The sequence below is a fragment of the Nycticebus coucang genome, chromosome 18 (genome assembly GCF_027406575.1).
Source record: "Nycticebus coucang isolate mNycCou1 chromosome 18, mNycCou1.pri, whole genome shotgun sequence".
NCBI classification, from domain to species: domain Eukaryota; kingdom Metazoa; phylum Chordata; class Mammalia; order Primates; family Lorisidae; genus Nycticebus; species Nycticebus coucang.
Genome location: NC_069797.1, coordinates 12801769 through 12827743, shown reverse-complemented (window position 1 = coordinate 12827743; position 25975 = coordinate 12801769). Strand labels below are relative to the sequence as shown.

General features: G+C 40.1%; 1 protein-coding gene across 4 annotated transcripts in view; it reads right to left on the bottom strand.

The window, feature by feature from the left end:
- Window positions 1–18177: 18177 nt before the first annotated feature.
- COPS3 (COP9 signalosome subunit 3) overlaps window positions 18178–25975 on the bottom strand; it is a 43659-nt gene continuing 35861 nt past the window's right edge. For 3 of the 4 annotated variants that reach the window (XM_053568431.1, XM_053568432.1, XM_053568433.1), the window contains 4 exons: window positions 24176–24262; window positions 19948–20061; window positions 18825–18905; window positions 18178–18499 (listed from right to left, as the gene is read on the bottom strand). In XM_053568431.1, coding sequence (XP_053424406.1) covers window positions 18446–18499; window positions 18825–18905; window positions 19948–20061; window positions 24176–24262 — 336 coding nt within the window. In that variant the 3' untranslated portion in view covers window positions 18178–18445. Of the gene's footprint in view, window positions 18500–18824; window positions 18906–19947; window positions 20062–24171; window positions 24263–25975 lie in introns of those variants that run through there. The other variant, XR_008375472.1, reaches the window with a different exon arrangement.

The following is a 25975-nucleotide window of genomic DNA, read 5'->3' as shown; positions in this document are numbered from 1 at the left end:
TATTTTTTGACCAGAACTTTGTAATTTTCTGTTTCACTGTTCCCTTCTTTTTGAGTCATTTCTTTCTCAGAAATGGTGGTCCCTCTTTGTAGTAATGAGATAATCAATTACATTATGCAATTTTGGATAAGCAGCATTCTACCATAAATCTTGCCAAAGGACCCACTAAACGACATACTCCCTACCACTGACATACACACAAGACTGAAAAGATGACTGATATTACTAACCCTTAGCTCTTTATACTACTAAAATCTTTGCCCTGAAAGTGGCTTAATGATTTTTTTCAAATCATGAGGTGTGCCTGTATGACTTCTCACTGCAATTGCATAGCCTGCACTCCACCCAAAAGATGTAATAATGCTCATTTACCTCATGCATTATGCATTTCACTTCTAAAAAACCTCTGACCCCCTCAATCCAGGAGGATTTAAGGTAGTCTTCCTACTTCCTGGCTGGTATTTTCCACAATAAATTTTCTTCCTTGACAATCATCATTGTCTCAGCAACTGGTCCTATAAAGTAAGCAACTGAGCCTTGGGTTTGTTAATAAGTTCATCTTTTCCTACCAATATAAAAAGTCACAATTATCAATTTCTAAGTTCTTCCCTATATTTGGGCATTTCTGGATTTTCTACTCTGTTCTATTTACTTATCCTTCAGCTGTAAATGATTAATGTATGCAAATTAATAGCACATTTTGATATCTAGAAGGGCAAACCTTTGTTCATTCCATTACAAAAAATATTCTTAATGACATCATCACAACAGTAAAAGACAAAATGGCATGAATAACTTAAAATTTTTCGTATATGTAAAGTTGATAAACATAGAAAGAGCTCCCCGTTTGAGGAAAAATGAGTCTTCCTATTCAAGAACACAGAACTACCTCTTCACTTCAAAGTTTCTTCCTAAGGTCCTTCAGTAAAGAATACATACACATTGATATGAAATGGATTGCATTTTATTTGAAGTTTTAGCCCAGATGTTGGTATACAATATTATAGGAATTGCTTTTTTCATTATACATGTTTCTATAATATATATAACTTTATGGAGTTGGGGGGTGTTTTGAGAGCATCTCTGTCACAGTAGGTACAGTGAGGTGGCAACCTCAAACTCTTGGGATCTCGCCTCTCAGCCTCCCCAGTAGCTGGAACTACAGGCTCCCGCTACAAAAGCCTGGCTAGTTTTTCTATTTTTAGTAGAGCTGGGGTGTTGCTCTTGCTCATGTTGGTCTCAAACTCCTGAACTCAAAGGATCTATCCACTTCCACCTCCCAAGGTGCTAGGGATTTACACACGTGAGCCACTGCACCTGGCCATACAACACGATGTTTTAAAATGTGTACATTAGACATAAGAAGCCATATATACCTGGTTTTGACAGTTAAATCACTTTAAAATTGCAAGCAAATCACTCTAGAAATGAAATTACTAGTGGATTGGAGAACAACTAAGCTTTTTGTGTGTTGCTGCTCAAAAAGGTGGCCTGGGCACTGGACCTCTACAAGGTTTCTACGTCCCAGGCACGGTAGAGCCTGCGGAGAGGGGAAAGCCAAATAACCTCACTGACAGGAGGGCTCGGGCCATAGGCTGGGCCTAAGCCAGGCGCTCAGAGAGACAAGGAGGGCGCGGGATCCCTGGAGCAGGAAAGGGTCGCTGCCCCTAGGTCGAGCCCAGCTCCTGTTACCTGTTCCTCTTGTCTCTATCTTCCAAGCCGTTCTTCAAGAGAGAAAGGATCTGCTGCACTCTCCCTACCTCGCTCAGACAGGCAGCTCTGTGGATCCCCATGAGATCCCCATGCCGGATGTGATACCTACACAGACAGAAGACAGGGGCACAGCTCTCACTGCCGAAGCCGAACTGGTCCCAGCCAGCTGGAAGAGGAACCCGAAGGCCCCCCTCCTTCTAAAGCAAAACATCTTTCTCATGGAAGCTGCCATAGGCTTCAGAAATGAAGATACCTGGGCTTTTCAGTGCCTCCGGGTCCCAACAGCAGCAAGCGACACCAGTCTGGCCACAACCTCCATCACCAGAAAAGAAAACCCGCGGTCTCCACCTCAGACCAACCAACACACCAGGCAGAGCCAAGCTGTTACCACCAGTGCGCGTGCGCACCTCACTGAGGCCTCACTGCGCGTGTGCACCCAGGCCTCTACAGCCTGCAGGAAGGGTGTCCTCGGCGGAGCCAGAGGTTCACGCGATCTGTTTGTGGCGGTTGCAGCTGAGGTGTGGCAGTTGCGGCTCAGGCGCCTCCCAGAGCTGTCGGGCTCGCTCTGGACTGCCTCAGGTTCGCAGAGCGCCCCCCACCACACACACACACACACCCAGCCTAAGGGCCCGCCTGACCACGCCACCCTGTGCCTGTTCCTCCTCAACACACAGGGTGCTAGTGCTGGGCTTTCCACCCTGGTGCCCAGCTACCACCCAGATAGATGCACGGCTTGGCCGTAGCTGTGGCATCTCGCTCTGGGGTTGTGCTGCTGTTGGCACAGTGTGGACCGAAGCTGCAGAGCCGCCATTGTACCCACCTAGAGTGTGCAGCCAGGATAGCCAGCTAGCATGGAGAAATTCCTGTGGAAGGTTATAGGGGAGAAAGACGTCCTAGACCCCTGTTTCATGCACGCTGTGAGGCTGCTGTCAACAAGAAGGCGAAAATGGGGGAGAGTGTATCGGTGTGGTAATTAATAAGAACATGAAGCTGGGACAGAAAGTTTTAATTCCTGTGAAAGTTCCCTAAGTTCAACTTTGTGGGAAAACTTTTCCGTCCACATAGTAAATCTCTGAAGATATTACAAGAAGAAACCTGGGTAACAATTCCCATCCTTGTAAAAACTTTCTATGAAAGACAAGGCAAAAGAGGAGTTGAGGAAAAGCGGAGAAGTGGAGTACTCCCACCTCCATGATGATCTCCACATTCTCACTGAATTCTTTGCCCCACCTGCAGAAGCTAATGCCTGGATGGGACATACTTTAGGAGAAATCAGAAGTTGTTCATTCCTGAGTATGATGATGAGGACAGGCCAGCAAAGCTTGATAAATTAACATATTTGAATGGGGGTTCAGAAAATGCTGTGTTATGGTGGTTGGAGGGAATCCCACCTTACCTATAAGATGTATACTGGCCCCAGCAATAGCCAGGGAAAGGAGGGAGATAAGTCACAGCCAAGCTGGTTGGTTTTGGAATACATCCGGGCCAATGAATCTGAAAAAACAACTTCTCTGAAGAGGAGTCCCTACCAGCTGGACACAGACTTCTACCACCCAACAGGGAATCTATTCACAATATTTGAAAGAGATGAAAGAAATATAAATCAGTAGAAGAAAACATTTAATCTTGACTAATCTTGATATAAATTCACGATCCCAAACTTTAAGCACGCTCAACAGTCCTATTTCCCATTTCCATTCATTCTCTTCTTCCTACACAAGTTCATACCTCACCTCCATAAACCACTCATTCCTCCTCTTCCATCTGTAATCTCTCAACTGATGACTTTGATTCTGACTTCACAATCAGTGTATAATATTTCCAAAACCTCCCACCAACAAGGCTACCCAATATCTCAGTTTTCTTTCCTGTTATGAGATGAATTGTCTCTACTCGGCTGTTAAAAAAATTCAAGAATTGCTTACAATATTCTGTCATCTCTTGTAAACCTATTACAGTCACGATGTAACCCCTGTCACTCCACTGAAGTTGCTCTTTGTCACTGCTGACCTCCCACTGCTAAATATTTAAATCTCACTCGTTCCATCAATATCATAGCATTTTGCTAGTGACTGCTTCATTGTAGAAGCAGGATATTCTCACTGACATCACTGGCTGCTCCTTCTCAATCTTGTTCCTGGCTTTTCTTCTCTGTGCTGTGAATCTTGTAGTGCTCAATAGCTCAGTATTTAGTCTTCTTCTGTTTTATGGTTACATTCACTCCCTTGCTGATCGCATAAATTTAATATATGTAATTAAAATCTTTGAATTTTTTTTCTAACTCAGACTTTTCCCTTTGCCTCCAAAATGGTATGTCTACATTACTCAACACTTCCATTTGAATCTCTCACACTTAACATACCAAAAACTGAATTTCTAGTATCTGATGCAGTCAGACTTTTTTTTCTTTTTTTTTTTTCTTTTTTGAGACCAGAGCCTCAAGCTGTCACCCTGGTAGAGTGCCATGGCATTACAGCTCACAGGAACCTCTAACTCCTGGGCTGAAGCAATTCTTCTGCCTCCACCTCCCAAGTAGCTGGGACTACAGGCGCCTGCCACAACGCCCAGCTATTTTTTTGGTTGCAGCTATCGTTGTTTGGCGGCCCTGGGCTGGATTCAAACCCACCAGTTCAGGTGTATATGGCTGGCGCCTTAGCCCCTTGAGCCACAGGCGCCAAGCCACTTTTTTTTAATATTAAGATAGCAATTCCTTCCTTTAAGTGTTCAGACCAAAAATCTTGTGGTCAGTGCTGAATCCTCTTTCTCTTTATTTATTTATTTATTTATTTATTTATTTATTTATTTATTATTGTTAAATCATAGCTGTGTACATTAGTGCAATCAAGGGGTACAATGTGTGGGTTTCATATACAATCTGAATCTCTCTTTTTTTTTTAAGAGACAGTCTCACTTTGTTGCCCTTAGTAGAGTGCTGTGGCGTGACAGCTCATAGCAACCTCCAACTCCTGGGTTGAGGCAATTCTCTTGCCTCAGCCTCCAGAGTAGCTGGGACTACAGGCACCCACACAAGGCCCGGCTATTTTTTGTTGCAGTTTGGCTGGGGCCAGGTTCAAACCCGCCACCCTCAGGATATGGGGTCGGTGCCCTACTCACTGAGCCACAAGCACTGCACCTCTTATAGCATAAATTTCAGTCAGGAATTTCTGTTGGTTCCATCTTCAAGATATGTATTTGGAATCTAACTTTGTTTCACCAACTTTACTGCAACCATGTTGATCTACATCCTCTTTTGTCTATACTTTTATAATAGCCTAGTATGTTCCCTCAAGAGTGTATAAACAGAGCAGATTGTTGTCATTAAATTTTCAAACCATACCTTTACTCTGCTCAGAATCCTTCAATCTCTTGTACTTTCTCAGAGTCAAAGCCAAAGTCTTCATAATCTCGAGGGCGGCGCCTGTAGCTCAGTCGGTAGGGCGCCGGCCCCATATACCGAGGATGGCAGGTTCAAACCCGGCCCTGGCCAAACTGCAACCAAAAAATAGCTGGGCGTTGTGGCGGGCGCCTGTAGTCCCAGCTACTCGGGAGGCTGAGGCAGGAGAACCGCTTAAGCCTAGGAGCTGGAGGTTGCTGTGAGCTGTGTGAGGCCACGGCACTCTACCGAGGGCCATAAAGTGAGACTCTGTCTCTACAAAAAAAAAAAAAAATTTAGGGCGGCGCCTGTGGCTCAGTGAGTAGGGCGTCGGCCCCATATACCGAGGGTGGCGGGTTCAAACCCGGCCCCGGCCAAACTGAACAAAAAAATAGCCGGGCATTGTGGCGGGCGCCTGTAGTCCCAGCTACTTGGGAGGCTGAGGCAGGAGAATCGCCTAAGCCCAGGAGTTGGAGGTTGCTGTGAGCTGTGTGACACCACGGCACTCTACCGAGGGCAATAAAGTGAAACTCTGTCTCTAAAAAAAAAAAAAAAAAAAAAAAAAAAAACAAAGTCTTCATAATCTCTTACAAAACTCTCCACTATCTTGTCCTCTATAGTTCCTGGATCTCATCTCCTACTATTTCTATTTACCACATTCCATACAAAAGTGATGTTTTCATTGTTCAGTAAACACGTAAGACACACCTCTGGGCCTTTACTAAATCTGTTCTTTTGACCAGAAATGTTCTTTCATTAGATAATGCTCTTGATTTACCCCCTGCTATTTAAATCTTCCCTAGATTGTTCCCTTCTCAATCATACTCTGAAATTTATAATTGCAGTCCTTCTCCTAAAACTCCAAATCCTTTTTACCCTGTTGTACTTTTTTCTCCATAACACTTTTATTATAATACCTTTTAACATACTCTATTATTTCCTTATATCAGTGTCCAATTCCTACTTTTAGAATTTCAACTCTAGGCGGCGCCTGTGGCTCAAAGAGTAGGGCGCCAGTCCCATATGCCAGAGGTGGTGGGTTCAAACCTAGCTCCGGCCAAAAATCACAAAAAAAAAAAAAGAATTTCAACTCTATGAGGGCAGATATTTATTTGTTCCATCCCAGCACTTAAAACATGGCCTACCACTTAGTAGATACTATTAAATATTTGTTAAACAAATAGTCTATAAACTAGCATTTATCCTTTCAAGAAATATACAGTCTTCTTCCAAAATGAAGAAATGTTTATATTTGATAGAATGATAACATTCCAACAACCTAATCTCTTAGAAGCAGAACCTAGGAAAAAATGGCCGAGAGATCAAAGTTCACATATTAAATCAGAACAAGGAGTACAAACTATGTCTTCTGGACTTCTAAAATTATGTTCATGGAGCAAGAATTATGTGTTGGGCGGCGCCTGTGGTTCAGTGAGTAGGGCGCCGGCCCCATATGCCGAGGGTGGTGGGTTCAAACCCAGCCCCGGCCAAACTGCAACAACAAAAAAATAGCTGGGCGTTGTTGCGGGCGCCTGTAGTCCCAGCTGCTCGGGAGGCTGAGGCAAGAGAATCACATAAGCCCAAGAGCTGGAGGTTGCTGTGAGCCGTGTGACGCCATGGCACTCTACCGAGGGCAGTAAAGTGAGACTCTGTCTCTACACACACACACAAAAAAAAAAGGTGTTTATTCTTTCCAGTTAAAATTCAGAATTATTTTCTTGTTCTCCTTCTAACTAATGATAGAAATCATACATTAATAGTTCTCAAACTTCAGTGTGAATAAAAGTCACTTTAGAAATCTATTGGAATACAGAATTCCAGCCCATGGCTCAGGCTATGGTTAGATTTGAGAAAGGGCATAGATGAGTTTGCATTTTTAACAAGCACCCTTGATTGTTCTTATGCAACTGCTTACATGTATATATTTTGAAATGCATTGCCTTAAATGTATACTTAAAAACTGGCACAGTAATTTTAAAAAATATGAGGCTTAATAAGTTATTTCACTTTTTGTGTAATTTTCCTCCTGTAACAATTGTAAGTACTTGCCCTGAACTGATGATCTAATAACTTCATTAAGCATAAGAAGGAAGAAAGGTTTATAGGATAGTGAAATATTTGAGATTCCCTTTGAGGAACTGTTAACAAGGATTTCTTAAATAATTATTCATTGGGTAAAAACTTCCAAACCAGACCAGTTGTAAATGAGTAAAAAGCAATTTCTCATTTCTTCAGAAAAATCCTAAAATGTTGTTATTAAGATAGACTAAAATGTAGAAGTAAAAAAAAGTGACTGGATAATAACACAGGGTTAAGAAAAATGCTAAAGACATCAAAAACAAAAACATAGTAGTTAGGAGAGCAAATTAAAACAGTAATTCTACAATGTATACTAATAGTTTTAATCTCACTTAAATATTTTTAAAGGATCTACATAGAGCCTTAATCATAATGAAAATGGAAAGAACAGGATAAATACTGAAAGATACTTGAAAAATTATTAGGACCACCTAAACCCGATTACTATTACATCATTTCAGACCAGGAAACTGAAAAATTATGGGACTTGTTCAATTTTAAGAAAAATTTTAATTTATTTATTCATCTATTTATTTTATTTATTTATTTTTTTGAGACAGGGCCTCAAGCTGTTGCCCTGGGTAGAGTGCTGTGCCATCACAGCTCACAGCAACCTCCAACTCCTAGGTTTAAGATTCTCTTGCCTCAGCCTCCCAAGTAGCTGGGACCTACAGGCACCTGCCACAACGCCCAGCTATTTTTTTTTTGGTTGTAGTTGTCATTGTTGTTTGGCAGGCCCGGGCTGGATTCAAACCCACCAGGTCTGGTGTATGTGGCTGGCACCTTAGGCACTTGAGCTATAGTCATTGAGCCTAAGAAAATTTTTAATTCATTATCTTTGAAATAGAAAACTTTCACTCTACACTGCCATTATAAAATTCTAAAACTTCTAAAAATAGATACTTTCTAAAAATCATAGAAACCTAACCACCACTAGATAGATCATAAAACTATAAGGTTTTCTTTTTTTAAGTTTTAGAGTAACCATGAAAAAAGGAAACAAATGTTTAAAGAAATACAAAATTAAGAAATCAGATACATTTAAGAATTTTTGCCAGATAAAAGTGTGATTTGCAGTCCATAAATTCTTAGTTTCATTGATTTTTTTCTTTCTTTCTTTCTTTTTTTTTTGAGACAGAGTTTCGTTATCTCACCCTCGGTAAAGTGCTGTGGTGTCACAGCTCACAGCAACCTCAAACTCTTGGGCTTAAGCAATTCTCTTGCGTCAGCCTCCCAAGTAGCGGGGATTACAGGCACCAGCCACAACGCCCTGCTATTTTTTTGTTGCACTTGTCGTTTAGCTGGCCTGTGCCGCGTTTGAACCCACCACGTTTGGTGCACGTGGCCAGCATGGTAACCACTGTGCTATGGGCGCTGAGCCAATGGACTTTTTCTATTGTTTTTCTAGTCTTTATTTCTGTTTTAATCGTTATTATTTTCTTCCTTCTGCTAACTTTAGACTTCGTTTGTTCTTTTTTTTCTACTTGAGATGTATAGTTAGGTTGTGCTTTTGAGATCTTTCTTTTCACCTGTTGTACGTATTTATCACTATCAATTCCCTTTTTTTTTTTTTTTTTGTGGTTTTTTTTTTGCCGGGGCTAGGTTTGAACCGGCCACCTCCGGCATATGGGACCGGCGCCCTACTCCTTGAGCCACAGGTGCCGCCCATCAATTCCCTCTTAATACTGCTTTTGCTCTATTTCATAGGTTTTGGTGCTTTGTGATTTGTTTTTTTTTTTCAGTTTTTTGAGATATTTTGTAAGTTTTTTATTTCGTTTTTGATTTCATGGTTTGTTCATGTGTGTGTTGTTTAATTTCTACGTATTTGTGAGTTTTCCTTCTATTATTTGTTATTGCTTCCTAGTTTTGTTTCGTTGTGGTTGGAAAAGATTCTTGGGATGCTTTAAGCATTTTTAATTTGTTGAGTTGTTCTGTGACCCAGCATGTGATCTTAGAATATTCTGTATGTATTTGAAAATAATTGTTCTTATGCAGAACCTCACTTTGTTACCCTTGGTAGAGTGCTGTGACATCACAGCTCATAGCAACCTCCAACTTCTGGACTTAGGTGATTCTCTTGCCTCAGCCTCCCAAGTAGTACAGGCGCCTGCCACAACACCTAGCTATTTTTTGTTGCAGTTGTCACTACTATTTGAGCTGGCCAGGGCTGGGTTTGAACCCGCCACCCTCAGTTTATGGGGCCGATGCCCTATCCACTGAGCCACAAGTGCCACCCAAAGTAAGAAGTTTTGAATGTCTATTAGGTTCATTTGGTCTGTAATGTTGTTCATGTCTACTGGTTGCCATACTGATTTTTTCACCTGGATGATCTATCCGTTACTAAATGTGGGAAACTGAACCTTCTACTATTATTATATTGCTGTGTGCTTTTTTCCTTCACATCTGTCAATGTTTGCTTTATACATTTAGGTGTTTTATGCCGAGTTCATACATCTTCATAATTATTATATGTTCCTGTTGATACTTTTATAATGACATAAAGACTGTCACTATATTTTGTAAGTTTTTGACTCATACAAAATTATATTTAAAAATACAAATATAGCATGAAGAACTGAGTATCCATAATACCACTACTGGAGAGACCAGTGTCTCAGTTTCCACAGCCAAGGAAGTAGGTGATGTTCAAAATTCCTTTAATTTTATATTCCATATAATATGACAGAGAGAAGTAACAGTAAGAAAAAGAGAGCAAGGGTCTTCTCTGGGTAGCAGTCCTTAAGATGGGGATGAACTAGTTGGCACTTTAAATCAACAGGAAAACGTGAATTACTCAATGAAAAAATTGGGACAACTTGCTGAACAATGAAAAAATAAATTCAAAAAAATTTCCTACGAAACAAATTCCACATGACTAAACATTATATGCTCAATGAATAGGGCACTGGCCACATACACTGAAGCTGGCAGGTTTAAGCCCAGGTCAGGCCTGCTAAACAACAATGACAACTGCAACCAAAAACAAACAAACAAACAAAAAACTAGCCAGGCAGTGTGGTGGGTGCCTGTAGTCCCAGCTACTTGGGAGGCTAAGGCAAGAGAATTGATTAAGCCAAACAGTTCAAGGTAGCTGTGAGCTGTGACGCCACAGCACTCTACCGAGGATGACATAATGAGACTCTGTCTCAAAAAAATAAATACATAAAAATAAAATAAAATTTTAAAAGATTGTATTTTCAAAACAAAGCCCTAGAAATATAAGAAGACAATATAGACATTCATGTAACCTTGCAATAGGAAAATATTTCCTAAATATTAAGGGGAGAAAAGGCAGAAACCATGAGTGAGATACTAATTTGTTTTATCATTTGAGACTCAGGGGCCTTGCCAAGCCAGGCTTCAGAACTATCAATGAGAGCTCATCAATTTCATCTTTTTCCAGATTAAAGAAACTATGTAACATGGTGAATTTTCAAAAGTCTCCTTGGCTTGAAAACAGGACTATTTTAAGATCTCCTGGAATAATTGCATCTCAGCTCAGCTCCTTAAAATTCAAGTTATCTCATGCCTCAAAGCTTACCCAGCATACAGTTATTGTTCTCAGGTATAACATGTATTCATTTCCTTTTAGCTGTCTTATTTCTAGTCTTTAAATCTAGGCTGTCCATGGAATGAGGGCTTTGGAAAATAGTCTGTCAGCTTCTCAATAAATATAGTTACTATAAGGCCCAGCAATTAAGCCTTCTCAATAAATATAGTTACTATAAGGCCCAGTATATACCTAGGCAAGCATATGTCACTAGAAAAATGTGTGTGTACATATATATATGGGCTCTGGGTTACAGACGAGATACATTCCTGAGAATGTCTTTTAAATCAGATTTGTATGCAACTTGGATCTTTGATTAACAGCGCATGTATGGTAATAATAATACTATAATGGCTAATATGTGGTAACAATAATACAGTATAACATGATAATACCCCTCTATTGTAATAAAAAGTTATAGAAACTATTGTATTCTTTAATTCCTAGGCTGGTAGAAATATTATACTTGGTCTTCTAACCAAATCAATTATAACTTTTCCTTTCCAATAATTAATCTACTATACTGCTTAATAATTGATTCTTTCATTGGAGCAAATTATTAGACTAATAGTTCATGTCTTGCAACTGGCTGGACACTTTATATGCAGAGCTGATCGTCTAATTACCTAAGATCTCAACTTAGAAATTGTGTATGAGTTTCATTTTTCATTACTACTATTGCTTGCTGCCTTTTAGCACTTGGCCAGACTTCTAAACTATTAAACACATCTGAAATCACAGAGAATGTTTTCTTCATTGTTGGAAGAAATTAAAGCTTAGATTATTAGTTATTTTTATAATGGGGAATCTATTGTAATAACCTTACACTAATGAGATGTGATTAAAAATACTAGATTCAATTGCTTACAAATGTAACACATCCCTTCTTCCTGAATCTGAAAACTGTGAGTAAGCAACATGGTAGTTTGGCTTAAAGATAAAGCCTAACTGTACCCTACAGCCACATGAGAGCATATGTTGGTAAGGTCATATCTAAAAACCTTTAAGAGAAATTTCAGAGTGAGTTTTTTTTTTTTTAAATTAAATCATAGCTGTATACATTAACGCAATCACGGGGTACAATGTGCTGGTTTATATACAATTTGAAATATTTTCATCAAACTGGTTAACATAAGCCTTCATGGCATTTTCTTATTGTGTTAAGACATTCCACTGCTTCAATCAGGAGGACAGTTTTATTTCTCTTTTCTTTTTTATAACCCTGCTTTTCCCCATTTTTTCTTAGTGGTAGGCCTTACTGAAACCAATTTGTGGCTTGGCGCCTGTGGCTTAAGCGGCTAAGGCGCCAGCCACATACATCTGAGCTAGCAGGTTCAAATCCAGCCCAGGTTGGCCAAACAACGATGCCTGCAACCAAAAAAATAGCCGGGCATTGTGGCGGGCACCTGTAGTCCCAGCTACTTGGGAGGCACGGGCAGGAGAATCGCATAAGCCCAGGAGTTGGAGGTTGCTGTGAGCTGTGATGCCACAGTACACTACCCAGGGCAACAGCTTGAGGCTCTGTCTCAAAAAAAAATAACCTAATATTTGTTAGGGTTTAAGCCAAGAACAAGATTATTTTTCATTTGGTACTTTAATTCCAGGAATTCTCTTAGTTTGTTAATGGAAGCCAACACCTTGCTCAGATTATCTTTATTTCCATGGTGAGAGGCTAATGACGTTCTCACATGAAGGTTTTTCAACCCCTGCATTTTCACCAAAATTCAATGCGCATTCACCACAGTTGGGCTCAATTTATGCCATTAATAGCCTTCCCAATACAACTGGCTTCAGCCACTTACCTTTTGGAGTTGTTTTCACAAATTAACCTATAAACCTATTGCCAAATCATCTTTGCACCAGTGAATTGTACCAAAGGATAATTAAACTGGGCTCCCACAGGGTATAAACTTTCAAGGACATTCAACAAATGGGACATCTTGGAAGCCAGAATGTGTGCCCCACATTATCAGTGGGAAACCCAATTGAAACTCAACAGCGATGGTCAGAAAGTGAAGTTGACAATAATGTCCAAAAATTGCCATCAAATGACATTCAGTGCTTATCAAGTAATGGGAACTATGTGAAATGTTACCAAAAGCATTGGCTAGATTACTGCCTGGCACTTACAGAGTCCAAAATATTTTTCCCCTACTGAAACAGGCTCCATCAGAATTGAAGATGCATTTCTGGCTTCTTCCTACTAATGCTAAAACCAAGAGGCTGAACTACCGCTGAGCTTCCAGACTGACTGATTACTCTGGCATATCAGTTGCCAGGACCTAGAGCCAAGTGGTAAAGATAAGTCAAAACTCACTTGGATCAATAAATTGTGGTATATGTACACCATGGAATATTATGCAGCCTTAAAGAAAGATGGAGACTTACCTCTTTCATGTTTACATGGATGGAGCTGGAACATATTCTTAGCAAAGTATCTCAAGAATAGAAGAAAAAGTATCCAATGTACTCAGTCCTACTATGAAACCAATTTATAGCTTTCATATGAAAGCTATAACCCAATTATAGCCCAAGAATATGGGAAAAGGGAAAGAGGAGAGGGAAGGGAGGATGGGTGGAGGGAGGGTAATTGGTGGGATCACATCTACGGTACATCTTACAAGGGTACATGTGAAATTTACTAAAAGTAGAATATAAATGTCTTAACACAATAACTAAGAAAATGCTGTGAAGGCTATGTTAACCAGTTTGATGAAAATATTTCAAATTGTATATAAACCAGCACATTGTACCCTGTGATTGCATTAATGTACACACCTATGATTTAATTTAAAAAAAAAAACTCACTCTGAAATTTCTCTTAAAGTTTTTTAGATATGACCTTACCATATGCTCTCATGTGGCTGTAGGATACAGTTGGGCTTTATCTTTAAGCCAAACTACCATGTTGCTTACTCACAGTTTTCAGATTCAGGAAGAAGGGATGTTTCATTTGTAAGCAATTGAATCTAGTATTTTTAATCACATCTCATTAGTGTAAGGTTATTACAATAGATTCCCCATTATAAAAATAACTAAAAGCTTTAATTTCTTCCAACAACGAAGAAAACATTCTCTGTGATTTCAGATGTGTTTAATAGTTTAGAAGTCTGGCCAAGTGCTAAAAGGCAGCAAGCAATAGTAGTAATGAAAAATGAAACTCATACACAATTTCTAAGTTGAGATCTTAGGTAATTAGACAATCGCTCTGCATATAAAGTGTCCAGCCAGTTGCAAGTAGTCCAGTAATTTTTTTTTTAAAAAGGCCACTAAGATTAATTTAGCCCTTTTTAACCATAGCAATTTTAGTAAGCTTTTAAACATTAACCTCCCTCTACCAATTAGAATTGAACTGCTGGGCCGTTTGTGTTTGAATCTACTATTGGCTACATGTGAAATGTCAAGTGATTTCTTTTTAGTCTAATAATCAACTATGAATCCAATCTATGAATTCAGACTTATTAAATGCCTTTTGCAAATAGTGAAAGTTCTCTGGTTTCAGCTTTGATTTTAGGAAAGGATGAAAACAGGATTTGTCTTTATTCACCATCATTAAGTAATTCAACTACCTGAAACGAAAGCCATTACATTTTCTCATTCACAAATATCTGATTTACCCAGTTTTTTGGGATCCCTTTTCAACTGCTCAGACTTACATGCAGATAACATCTCTCACAAATTGTCTACTATTTCAAGTTGCAACCTAGAAACTTTGAAGTAACAAACTCAAAACTTCATCTTTGAAAAAGCACCAGTAGGAGAGACTTGGAATATAACTTGACCACTGGCATAGACAGAGGAGGGAACCTGAACAAGGTAGGTTTACCAATGAAAACCAACAAATCACTACATTTGAAAAGTACAAGTATTTGTCTTTGATTGAACTACCTGGGCATTGTTCTGCTACTGAGACTAGTTGGTTTCTTTCACAGTAATGCTCTTACTTTGCCTGTGATTTTGACTTAACTAAACAAAGTAAAGTTCCCATCTACACAGCAGAAAAATTCCACTACTTTATTGCTCCTTGGTACCAGTCTTTGGTTTATAAAAGATCTACTGTCATTTCAAAAGCGTGCAACCAAATATTTCTTTAAAGAAGAATTTATACCAAAATATTCCATATTGGAGGTTTCTCAGACCAAGAATACCCATTTAGGAATTTAAATTAAAAGTTAAAGCCAAGTGCTGGGATTACACACATGAGCGACAGCACTTAGGAAGGCACGGGCAAGTGGATCACATGAGGCTAGGAGTTTGAGACCAGCCAGGGCAATGTAGCAAGAGTCCATCTCTCCAAAAAGAAAAATCGATAAAAATTACCCAGATGTGGCAGCACATATCTATAATCCCAGCCACTTGGATGCTAAATTGGGATTGCTTGAGGCCAATTTGAATTTGCAGCGAGCTGTAGTTATACCACTGCACTCCAGCCTGGGCAACATAGTGAGACTTTGTTTCCAAAATTGAAAAACAAAAAAAAACAAACAAAAAAAAAAACCCTAAACATTTTTGAGAGGTTTGGGGGTAGAATCTCGATAAGAGTCTGCAAGGACAGGCCAGTCCTACACTCAAGAAAAGGCTTTATTAGAAAAGGCCTAGTGCAGTCTGACCGGGAATCAGCTCCCAGCTCACAGTTTCAAGAGACCTTCATTTGTGTAGTTGGAATGCGGGTGGGGGTTATGAGAGGTGAGGGAAGTCATCTTTTTTCTTCAGAGTAAATGATGCTATTTTAGGGACCAATCTTAGAACCACTCCCTTCCACAGGGGTGTTAACTCGGACCAGGGCAGGAGGTTGCTTTCTGATGCTTCCCAGGGACACTGGCCCCTGAAGCATTCTAGGAATGCAAAGAGGAGGTTACTGTGGTCATGCCATTTGGGTTCTGATCTGCTTTCTCTCACTGTTTCCCAAAATGGCTTTAATCTCATCAGGGTTGTGAGAATCTCTTCTCCACAACTCCACACTTTTTAAGGAGTGGGGTGCTATAATGCTGGTTAGGCTCCACTCTGCCTTTCTTTAATCCCTAGACTAATCTCCTCTCCTTCTTGTGGACCCTCACCCAAACTCTACCCCTAAACCTCTCAATTGTCACTTTCAGGGTTCACTTGGCAGCAATCTAAGTAGAAACACAAATATAATGCAAGTATTGGATTCTGAGAGCATTAGTTATTCTTCTTAATCCAGAGTACTAACATTTGAGAGTACCATAAAAAGACAAACTTGAAAAATCCTCAGAGAATTGGTAGGTCCACTAATGAACCAACACAAAATTAGATCTTTGGAGCACAGAAACTTCCGTAATTCCCAGAGTGCAAACTTACCATCTTCTAGCACCATCAAAAAGGCACAGGTTTATTCATAAACAAGCATTTTAACAAAGTAATTTGCTGCTGAGAATTAACTCAAAGGAACAGCTATGGCTATCTTAACTATGTGTGCAGAAAACAAGAGTCTGGTAACTTTCCAGAAACAAGACAAAGCCCAGACATGTTTCTGGTGGGCAGCAGGTGTGAAGTCCCAAAATACTCTATTCTTTTTAACAAATGAGGCCATGTATCTCCTTCACCTGGTAAGATTTTCAAAATTAACTGGTCAGGAGAGAAACCACTGACTTAACAGGCATCAACCAGGTATTAGAAAAAGAGTCTTCTTGAGGCAATAACTGCAAGTAAGCAAATACCATCTCTCAGGGAACAGACTGGGATTAATAGAATTTTGTATCTCTAAGGTGCTGTCTTGAGGCTAATTCCAGGAGCTTGGGGGAAACTATAAACAACTGTTGCCACCAGAATCATCCTTCCTGGACCACTCTGCTAAACAGAAGCAGAAACCAGGTGCTGCCTCTTTCTCCTTCCAAAGTCCAGTCCCCTTCCTGCTGGTTTGTAAAGAACTAGCCAGAGAATCACAAAAACAGAACATGGAAGGGGGTAAGCTGAGAGACAATGACCAGCACTTCCCCTCAAACTCTGAGACAGAGGGGTGAGATCAGTGGTTTGCAGTAGTAGGACAAGGCTCCAAACACCATACCTCTGCTGAGTTCAAAGTTTCCAAACAAGGTGGTATTTTAATGAATCCACTCTGGGAAAAAATCCTAACAGTGTCCATATCATTAGAAGCTCAGGCAAATTACTCATAAAGTTGTAATTGTCAGCTACTGAGTTCTCAAACACATTTCAGATGACTTTGGCTTTTAAAAGACAAAACAGGGTTCATAATTCACTACCCAAATAAAAGATAAAATCCCATTACCTATTTTCACTTTCCTAAGCGCAGGTACACGTGAACAAGTCAAAACAATGCAGCCCACAAGCAGCACTAACTCGAGAGCTAGGGAATTGGAGAGTGAGGGGTCAGCAAGCTACAGGCTTCAGGTCATATCCAGCTCACTACTTACTTTTGTATAAACAAAATTTTATTGGAACACAGCCATATCCACTTACTTATGGGTTTACACTTCCGTGCAGCTATGCAGAGTACTTACAATAGAACATATAGCCTGGAAGGCCTAGATTTGGTCTCTATTAGGGCTTTTCAAATGACTCATGAGATTTAAGAATTTCTTTTTTGAATAATGAAAATGTGATTTACTACACCGCTTGCAATATTTTAAAAAGTGAGTGTTGGGCGGCTCCTGTGGCTCATTTGGTAAGGCGCCAGCCCCATATACCGAGGGTGGCGGGTTCAAACCTGGCCCCAGCTGAACTGCAACCAAAAAATAGCCGGGCGCTGTGGCAGGCACCTATAGTCCCAGCTACTCAGGAGGCTGAGGCAAGAGAATCGCTTAAGCCCAGGAGTTGGAGGTTGCTGTGAGCTGTATGATGCCATGGCACTCTACCAAGGGCCATAAAGTGAAACTCTGTCTCTCCACAAAAAAAAAAAAAAAAAAAAAAGTGAGTGTTGTTTTTTAAAAACCAAATTTGATGTGTTTTAATCTGACCACACTTTAATCTGTTCTACTGCACTCCAAGGCTAAACCAGTGAATCCCAATCCTATGGGGGGAGGCCATTGGCATGTGGCCCTGGACATCATCAAAATGCACCTCTGCAACTTACCTGAAAAGTTTTGAGAAGGAAAAGTTGGACCCATTCGCCTCTTAAAAACAGAAATGGAGAAGGAAAAAGACATTCAAAACCACAAATGCACATACCAAAGGTTAGAAAGTATTTAGAGCCAAAAGCATCTCATAATGCACAATTCATACTGTAAAGTTATAATTGTTAGAACTGTTACGTATACTGGAAGTTTACATTCAGTAAAATACACATTTAATTTAAAAAATTAGCTCAGGTCTCTTTGGACTCTCCCAGGTTGATTTTTTTTTTCAGGATGCTGATAATAAATTTTAGATTCAAATCTCCCCCAAATTCCTAAAACCCAACTATTTCTGTCCATAATAAATGTGTTCATTAAAAAGTTTTCAGAGGGAAAAAAGTGATACAAAAAACACATCAATGTTCAAGCAATTTAAAACAAAAAAGTAGATTTAATGCAGAGAACAACAATAATCTGAGGATAAATAAATCCACAACAGACTTTAAAGTTTGAATTTTTTTTTTCCTTCTTTGCAGAGAAAATGGTTTTCTGAAAGCACATAGGACTGACGATGTCAAAACAAAATTTTATTTATTGGTGTCCAGGTGATATAGGCATGGTCTTCCCTGCTGCCCTCCTAACACTTGCCACCGGCCAAGGTGATAGTTTCTCTTGCTTAACTCAAGATAGATGTCAGTTTCAGGAGTAACTGGATGGTTTGTTTCCTGAATCATCTTCTTGCGAGCCCATACTCTGTAAAGGGGATGAGTGAGGCAATGTATTCATGTTTGCCCTTGCCAAGGACCTGCCACCCCAGCCCCAAACAAGCACATCATATACTGTCCCTATCCCTCCCAGGGGAAAGCCACCCTGTGAAAAATGAAAGCAGACACCACACTAAACATCCCTAAGCACACTTCCAAGCCTTCATTTGAAAATGAGTATTTTTCTGAGAACTTGTTGATAAAACTTTTCAAGGAATATTTAATAACCTGAAGCCAAGTTCCCGTGTCTGGTGTGGCAACACCCCTCCTTTTCCACCCAGCCCACTTCTTATATTGAGGGGAACCATAGTCACCTTTTGCACAAACTGAGGGTTCACTGTGATCTCCTGGTCCATGGCCTTCAGCCGCTCATCCAGCTCTATGCACTTCAGCATCTGAACGACAGGCACATTGGCATGTGGTGAGCAGTAGGTTTTGGTCAGATGAATCTTTTTTAACCTAGACTATTAACGTAAATGCTGTGGAGGTTCACAAATCCCTTGGGGCTAGATGGGTTCTGGAATGAGGAAGTTAATACAGAACAAGTGTGGTACATTCCCTAACATCCCAGCAAGTTCTAGGCAGCAGCCCATAATCAAACACACGTTGGTACCTTTTGCAGTGAAACTGAAGCATATTCATATTAAATGAGGAAAATGAAGACTATACATTGTTTCAGGTGACATTTTGCCATCAAATGAGTTACCAAAACAACTTAGTTTTCAGGGTTTGTTTTTTCATTTAAAAATTGCAAAAGTATTATGGAAATATGTTACTGTGTATTGCTTTAAGGATTCTGAGATTTACCGTTTCCCCGAAAATAAGACCTACTTACAGGAAAGATAACATGTCCCCTGAAAATAAGACCTTGCACATCTTTGGGAGCACACCTTAAAATAAGACACTGTCTTATTTTCGGGGAAACGGGGTAGTATTCCCTTCTCAAAGTTAAGAAACAAGGACCCAGCCCAGCACTCAGAGCAGCTCGCCCTCAGAGACACTCCTATGGCCTGTGCTGCTGCCTGATGGGAGCCTCTGAGGAGGGCTTTCTCCTTAACTTCTCTAGCCACCTCCCACAGCTCCTGATATAGGAGACATTTCCTGGCCTCCTCACCTGTACCTCTGCAGACATTTCACCACAGAAACAAGGCTCTTATGTTGGAAGTATTGATAGGGTATAGATAAAATTATACTAGAACCTTCAAGTGTTTTTGGAGTTAAAGTAGATTTTGGTGTGCTTGTGGCGATATCTAATCTACCATTTCTTTACAGCCATACAATCTAGAAGAGTTTTAAGCAGCCCATTTTGAAATTAACGTCCCAGGAACTAAGCTGTTCATTAATTGGAAACTACCTGTACTTAAAACTAAAATGATCCTGGAGCATAGGATTATTACAAATACAACAAAAAAGTCACAACTTGGCATTCATGTTTACCTCCTGATCAATGTTATGAAGCATAGCTGGGTTATTATATTTTTCAGGGTTATCATGAAAACTGACCATACCATCCTTCTGATTAATACTTGCAAAAATCTCGCCATCTTCTATCTACAAAAAAAAAGAAAGAAAAGAAAAAAGAAACCAGGAAAGTAGCTTAGACTCAAACACTATGTGAATATCTAGTCACTTAATATAATCAGGGAAAAGCAGAGAAAATAACATGTTCATAAATTAACATGTAGTTTTAATCACTGTTTATTCAACAAGTATTAACTGAACATCTCCTATTTCCTAGGCACCGTTATAGATGCTAAGAGGTACAAAACTGATATACACAAACTTTACATTTTCTTTTTTTTACGACAGTTTTAAGTTGTCGCCCTCAGTAGAGTGCTGTGCTGTCACAGCTCACAGCAACCTCAAACTCTTGGGCTTAAGCAATCCTCTTGCCTCAGCCTCCCAAGTAAATGGGACTACAGGCACCCTCCACAATGCCCGGCTATTTTTTGGTTGTAGCTGTCACTGTTGTTTGGTGGGCCCGAGCTGGAATCAAACCCATCAGCTCCAGTGTATGTGGCTGGCGCCTTAGCCACTTGAGCTACAGGCACTGAGCCAAATCTTTACATTTTTTATTGAGGTAAAATCCATATAACATAATTACCCATTTTAAACTGAGCAATTCATTGACATTTAATACACTCACAATGTTGTACAACCATCTTCATCTACTCTAGGACATTTTCATCATCCCAAAAGAAAACCCCATATCCATTAGCAGTCACTACCCATTCCCTCCTCCTCCAACCCCTGGAAACCACTAATCTGCCTTTTTTTTTTTTTTTTTTCCAGAAAGAAAGGGAGGTTTATTAATTTGCCAGCAAGCAGGTGGGCAAACTCCTGTCTTAAAAATACCAGCATTCTCCTTCTGAACAGAAGCACGGAGCTATTAAAGGTTCTGATTAATCCCATAATCCCCTATTGGGCTAAGACAACCTCATGTACCTTCTGCCTCTATTGATTTGCCTTTTCTGAATAAGTGGAGTCATATACTTTTGTGTCTGGCTTCACTAAGCACAATTTTTAGGTGCCCTTGCATTTTTTTTTTTTTTTTCCAGTTTTTGGCTGAGGCTGGGTTTGAACCCACTTCCTCCAGCATATGGGGCCAGCACCCTACTCCTTTGAGCTATAGGCGCCACTCCCTTGCATTTTTACACATCAACTTCATTGAGATATAACTTACATTGCCATTACTTTTTCTTGAGACAGTGTCACTATGCCACCGACAGTAAAGTGCCATGGCATCACAGCTCACAGCAACCTCAAACTCTTGGGTGTAAGCGATTCTCTTGCCTCAGCCTCCCAAGCAGCTGTAAATACAGGTGCCCATCACAACACCCGGCTATTTTTTTGTTGTAGTTGTCACTGTTATTTGGCAGGCCCAGACTGTATCTGAACCCACCAACTCTGGTGTAAATGGCTGGCCCCCTAGCCGCTGAGCCGCCATTACGTTTTAAAGAATGAAACCTAACACATTTTCATTTCACCCCTGTGGAAACTCTCTTCTGATGCTTTGAGAAAACTACCACTGATTCCATGGTAGTTTCAAGACATATGTTCTTTATATCAATGACTCAGGATTTATTTGAAGGATCCTCAAAGCCAAATCCTGTCCATAAAGTCAATCCTGTCCTGAAGTTAAAAAGTGAGATGGCAACAAAAGTCTCAAACAGGTATTTTTTATTCCTAACAAAAGGTTCCATGGTACAATAATGATTCATCCATTGGTTAGAAGTGGAACTGAGCTTTCTAAACTGGCCTCCTCTAGCTGTAGCAGGGACAGATACTATTTAATAAAATTCCAACAAGCCCAACACATATAAAAAAGAATGCATATTCTCTATGTGACCACGCAGAGATGCCTCTATAAATCAGATGGAATATACCAAAAAGAAAATCGGCCAGGCATAGTGGCTCACACTTATAACCTCAGTACTTCAGGAGGCTGAAGCAGGAGGATTGCTTGAGGCCTGAGGTTCAATACCAGCCTGGGCAACATAGCAAGACCCCCCATCTCTACAAAAAAATTAAAAAATTAGACAAGCACGGTGGTATGTGCCTATAGTCCTTGCTTATCGGGAGGTTGAGGTGAGATTACAGTGAGCTACTATCTCACTACTGCACTTTAGCCTGGGTGACAGGAGCAAGACCTCTTAAAAAAAAAAGAAAGAGAGAAGAAAAGGAAAGAAGGGAAGGGAACGGAATGAAGGAAAAGGAAGGGAGGGGAAGGGGAAGGGAGGAAGGGAGGAAGGAAGGAAGGTAAGGAAGGAAGAAAGGGAAGGAAGGATTGGAAACCGAAACATCCACCAAAGTAGAAGGGAGAGGTATACTCATACAGTGAAATATAATAGTCCTGAAAAACCAGTGGACTACAGCTACTATGACCCTCACAATGCTGAGCAAAAAAGTCAGATTCCCCAAAATACAGACTAAAATGTTTCTGTTTACAAAAAGCTCAAAAACAACTAAACTAGGACGTCTGAAGCCAGAATAATAACAACCTTTCCAGCCAGAGACCGGGCTGGAAGGAGGCACAGGCACGTTGGTGGCACCAACATCTTTACTTTAAATTTTAAGTAAAAGATGTGAAAGTGAAAGTGTGGTTAGCTGCACACTTAAGTGTACTTTCCAAAGTGAAAATGTGGTTAACTGCACACTTAGTGTACTTTCCAAAGGTTTACTTAGGAAAAAAAAATCTCTGCCCTTACAGACCTTTCTCTCCACAGCACGGTTTCCTCAAGCCTGGCAGCACTGACATCTTGGGCCAGACAATTCTGTTATGTGGGGCTACCCTGAGCACTGCAGGACATTAAGCAGCACCCCTGGCCTGTATCCATTAGATGCCAGTATCACTCTAAGCTGTAACCACCAAAAATGTCTCCACAGACATTGTCTAATGTCTCTTGGCAGACACACTCACCCCAGCTGAGAACCACAGCTTCAGAGCCTGTCAGGGTGCCTGGACTGGTCACACGGCATTCAAAATGTATTCCCTCACCCCTTGACTCCTTCAAAGCATTTTGCTAGCTTGTATGTCCTGAGTAGTATCATAATCTCTCATGTGTTTCTTCTTATTCACCACTGAAGAGTGAGCGAATTTCTTGGGGAAAGAGTTTGTAGCTAACTCACTCACTCTGTGCAAGCCCTGTGTGAGTAGCAAGGTGCTCTCAGCAGACACTCCAAGACTAATGAAGTCAGATAGGTATGGTCTTGTTTGGTGTGTATGTGCATGTTTTGAGGAGTATGTTGAGGGACCAAAAAAAAAAACCCTTCAGAACATTTGTAAACTATCTATCAAAATAAAATACCTCATTATCATGTGGAAAACTAGTTTTATTACTCCTAATCCTGAAATCATAGGGGATATCAGATGAAGTCGTATATGCCATGGGCTGAGAACACATTTGTTTTCAGTGGACTGAAACCAGATCAGAGCTATATATTTACATAACTGAATATGTAGGTAGATTTTAATTTTTTAGTTTAGTGGGCTATTATCTGGTCATTTAAATGATGCTTATCCAAACAGCCTGGTTAGGGTGGAGCTAAAAGCAGGAGACACAACTGGGAAGTGATGAAGATGAGGGTGAGCATGCTGGTAATATTTTATTTCTTAAGCTGGGTGCTGAATATGTGGGTGGGTGGGTGCTCTAGCCTCCTTTATGTCAATGCTTCTCAGTATAATCAATGACCAACACCAGCTCTCGAGGAGGTAAGGGCTAAGCAAGAACATAAATCAATGACATCACTAAGCAATTGAGCACACTATGCAGTGGAGCAAGGCCTGTGGTCCCCTGATGTATACACAGGCACAGCCTGGGGTCACATCACAGGTCAGCAGAGGGTCATACTACTTCCTTTATGGCTCTGTATATCCAAAATATTTTCTGGGTGTTAAATGAGGTTTACAAAAACTCTGATAATGAAAATACGTAAATATAATGAAAAAGGAACACGAATAGGACATAACCGTGATGTGTATCACGCAAGTACACTACAACTAGAAAACCGCACGGACTGATGAAATAGACCAATATGTTAATAGTTTTTGCCCTTGAAAGTTCCCCCTTGACTTTCTCATTTTTGATATTTTACACAATAAACATCTGTAACTTTTATAAGGACAAAAATCCACTAATTTGTTTTTAAACGAAAACATACCTACCATGTGCAGAACGTATTTTTCTGCCTCTTGAGGTCCAGATAACTGCACACGACTTGCCATATCTTGTAATGATAGAGTTAAAAAAGTCTGAAAGTCAAAAGTAGAATTAATCACAATTAATCACAGGCAAAAACAACAGAGGAAAGACATTTTAGTAGACGTGTACAGGGTTCTTGCCATTGCTGTTTGAAGTTTGCAAAGATGACTTGAAATTAATAAACCCAGAGGTTGTAGTTATCAGTCTCCTACAGTAATAACAAAGGGTTAATTTTCCATATATAGTATATGAACTGAAAAGAAATCCAAGATATATACATTATTATGGACATTTTTATCTTTTTAACTTCAATACTGTAAATGTACTATTATATAAAATTGAAACGATTCATATTCATTCTTCAAAATTCAAAGTTAAGATTTTTAAACAAATGAGAGTTAAACAAAAGAGGCTATACACTTGTGCACAAGAGAAACCCGTTTGCTACTGCTCTGCTTAGGATCTGATGAAAATGCCCCCTTTCAGGACAAATTAAAGGAGTTCTTTTTTAACGGCAGCTGGCAATATTTATAGCAATGGCATTTTCATAGCTGGGCATATTAGAACTCTGATCTTGAAAACCTTTGATAAGTCGATGATTAAAAAGCCTACATATACTTTAGTTCACAGAATAGCACCTAAGAAATAAAAATTATTGCTAATTTTTAGAAGTACATAGTTTAATACAAGGATTCAAATGTGAACATTTCTAAATACATAAAGTTATCATTTTTTCCTATCAAAATAAATAGAAACTGCTACCTAAGGTCATGAGTAGAGGACTGTCTGAATAAATAACAGTCCACTCATTGAAGAACTACTCTATAAGGTAATTGTGATAGAGGCTTATGTTGCCATAGAAGAGTTCATGCTGTAATCAACAAAAACAGCAGGGGTGAGACTAGCGCAGATTATGACCCCCATTACATACATTTGGGAGTGTCTACACATATATATAGAGACAGAGTAGCCAGAGGAACCTAGAAAAAGACCCACAACATCATTAATAGAGAAATCTTTCAGCATTCAAACAGGCAGATTGAACATGTATTCCTAGCTGCCTTCCAGACAGCAATGACATGGAACACAGTTCCTGTCACTGACACCAATACACAGTCTGCCTGTTGAGATTTCTTGAAAAGCTTATGATTTTCTAGCAAGGGAGACTAACTTAGCTGGAAAATCTTTTGATATTTCCCCCTTTCCAATGTTCTGGCAGTATGACAAGACGCCCAAAATGTTAGCAGCCATCATCAAAAATTTAACTAGCACACCTTTCAATGACATTCTCCCTGCCTATTACACCTTATGGTGGCCCTCCCCAGCTCCCTTTGGCAGTGCTTATGTTCATTGTACCAGAATATTAAACGAGTCAGCACACAAAGGACCTAGGAACCTGATGGCTTTCTGAGCCAAGGCCTCAGCCCTGGAACAATCACCTTGAGACCCTTCCTGTTTGTTTGGTCAAACTCTTGCTCTGATTTATCCTATCCCAAACAGAAAAATGCATTTTACTATACTGACATCTCAAAGCGTAAGCTACCAACTTATTCCAAAGTGATGAACTATAGGTATTTCATAAGATAGTTAACTGAGGGCGGCGCCTGTGGCTCAGTGAGTAGGGCGCCGGCCCCATATGCCGAGGGTGGTGGGTTCAAACCCAGCCCCCGCCAAACCGCAACAACAAAAAAATAGCCGGGCGTTGTGGCGGGCGCCTGTAGTCCCAGCTGCTCGGGAGGCTGAGGCAAGAGAATCACATAAGC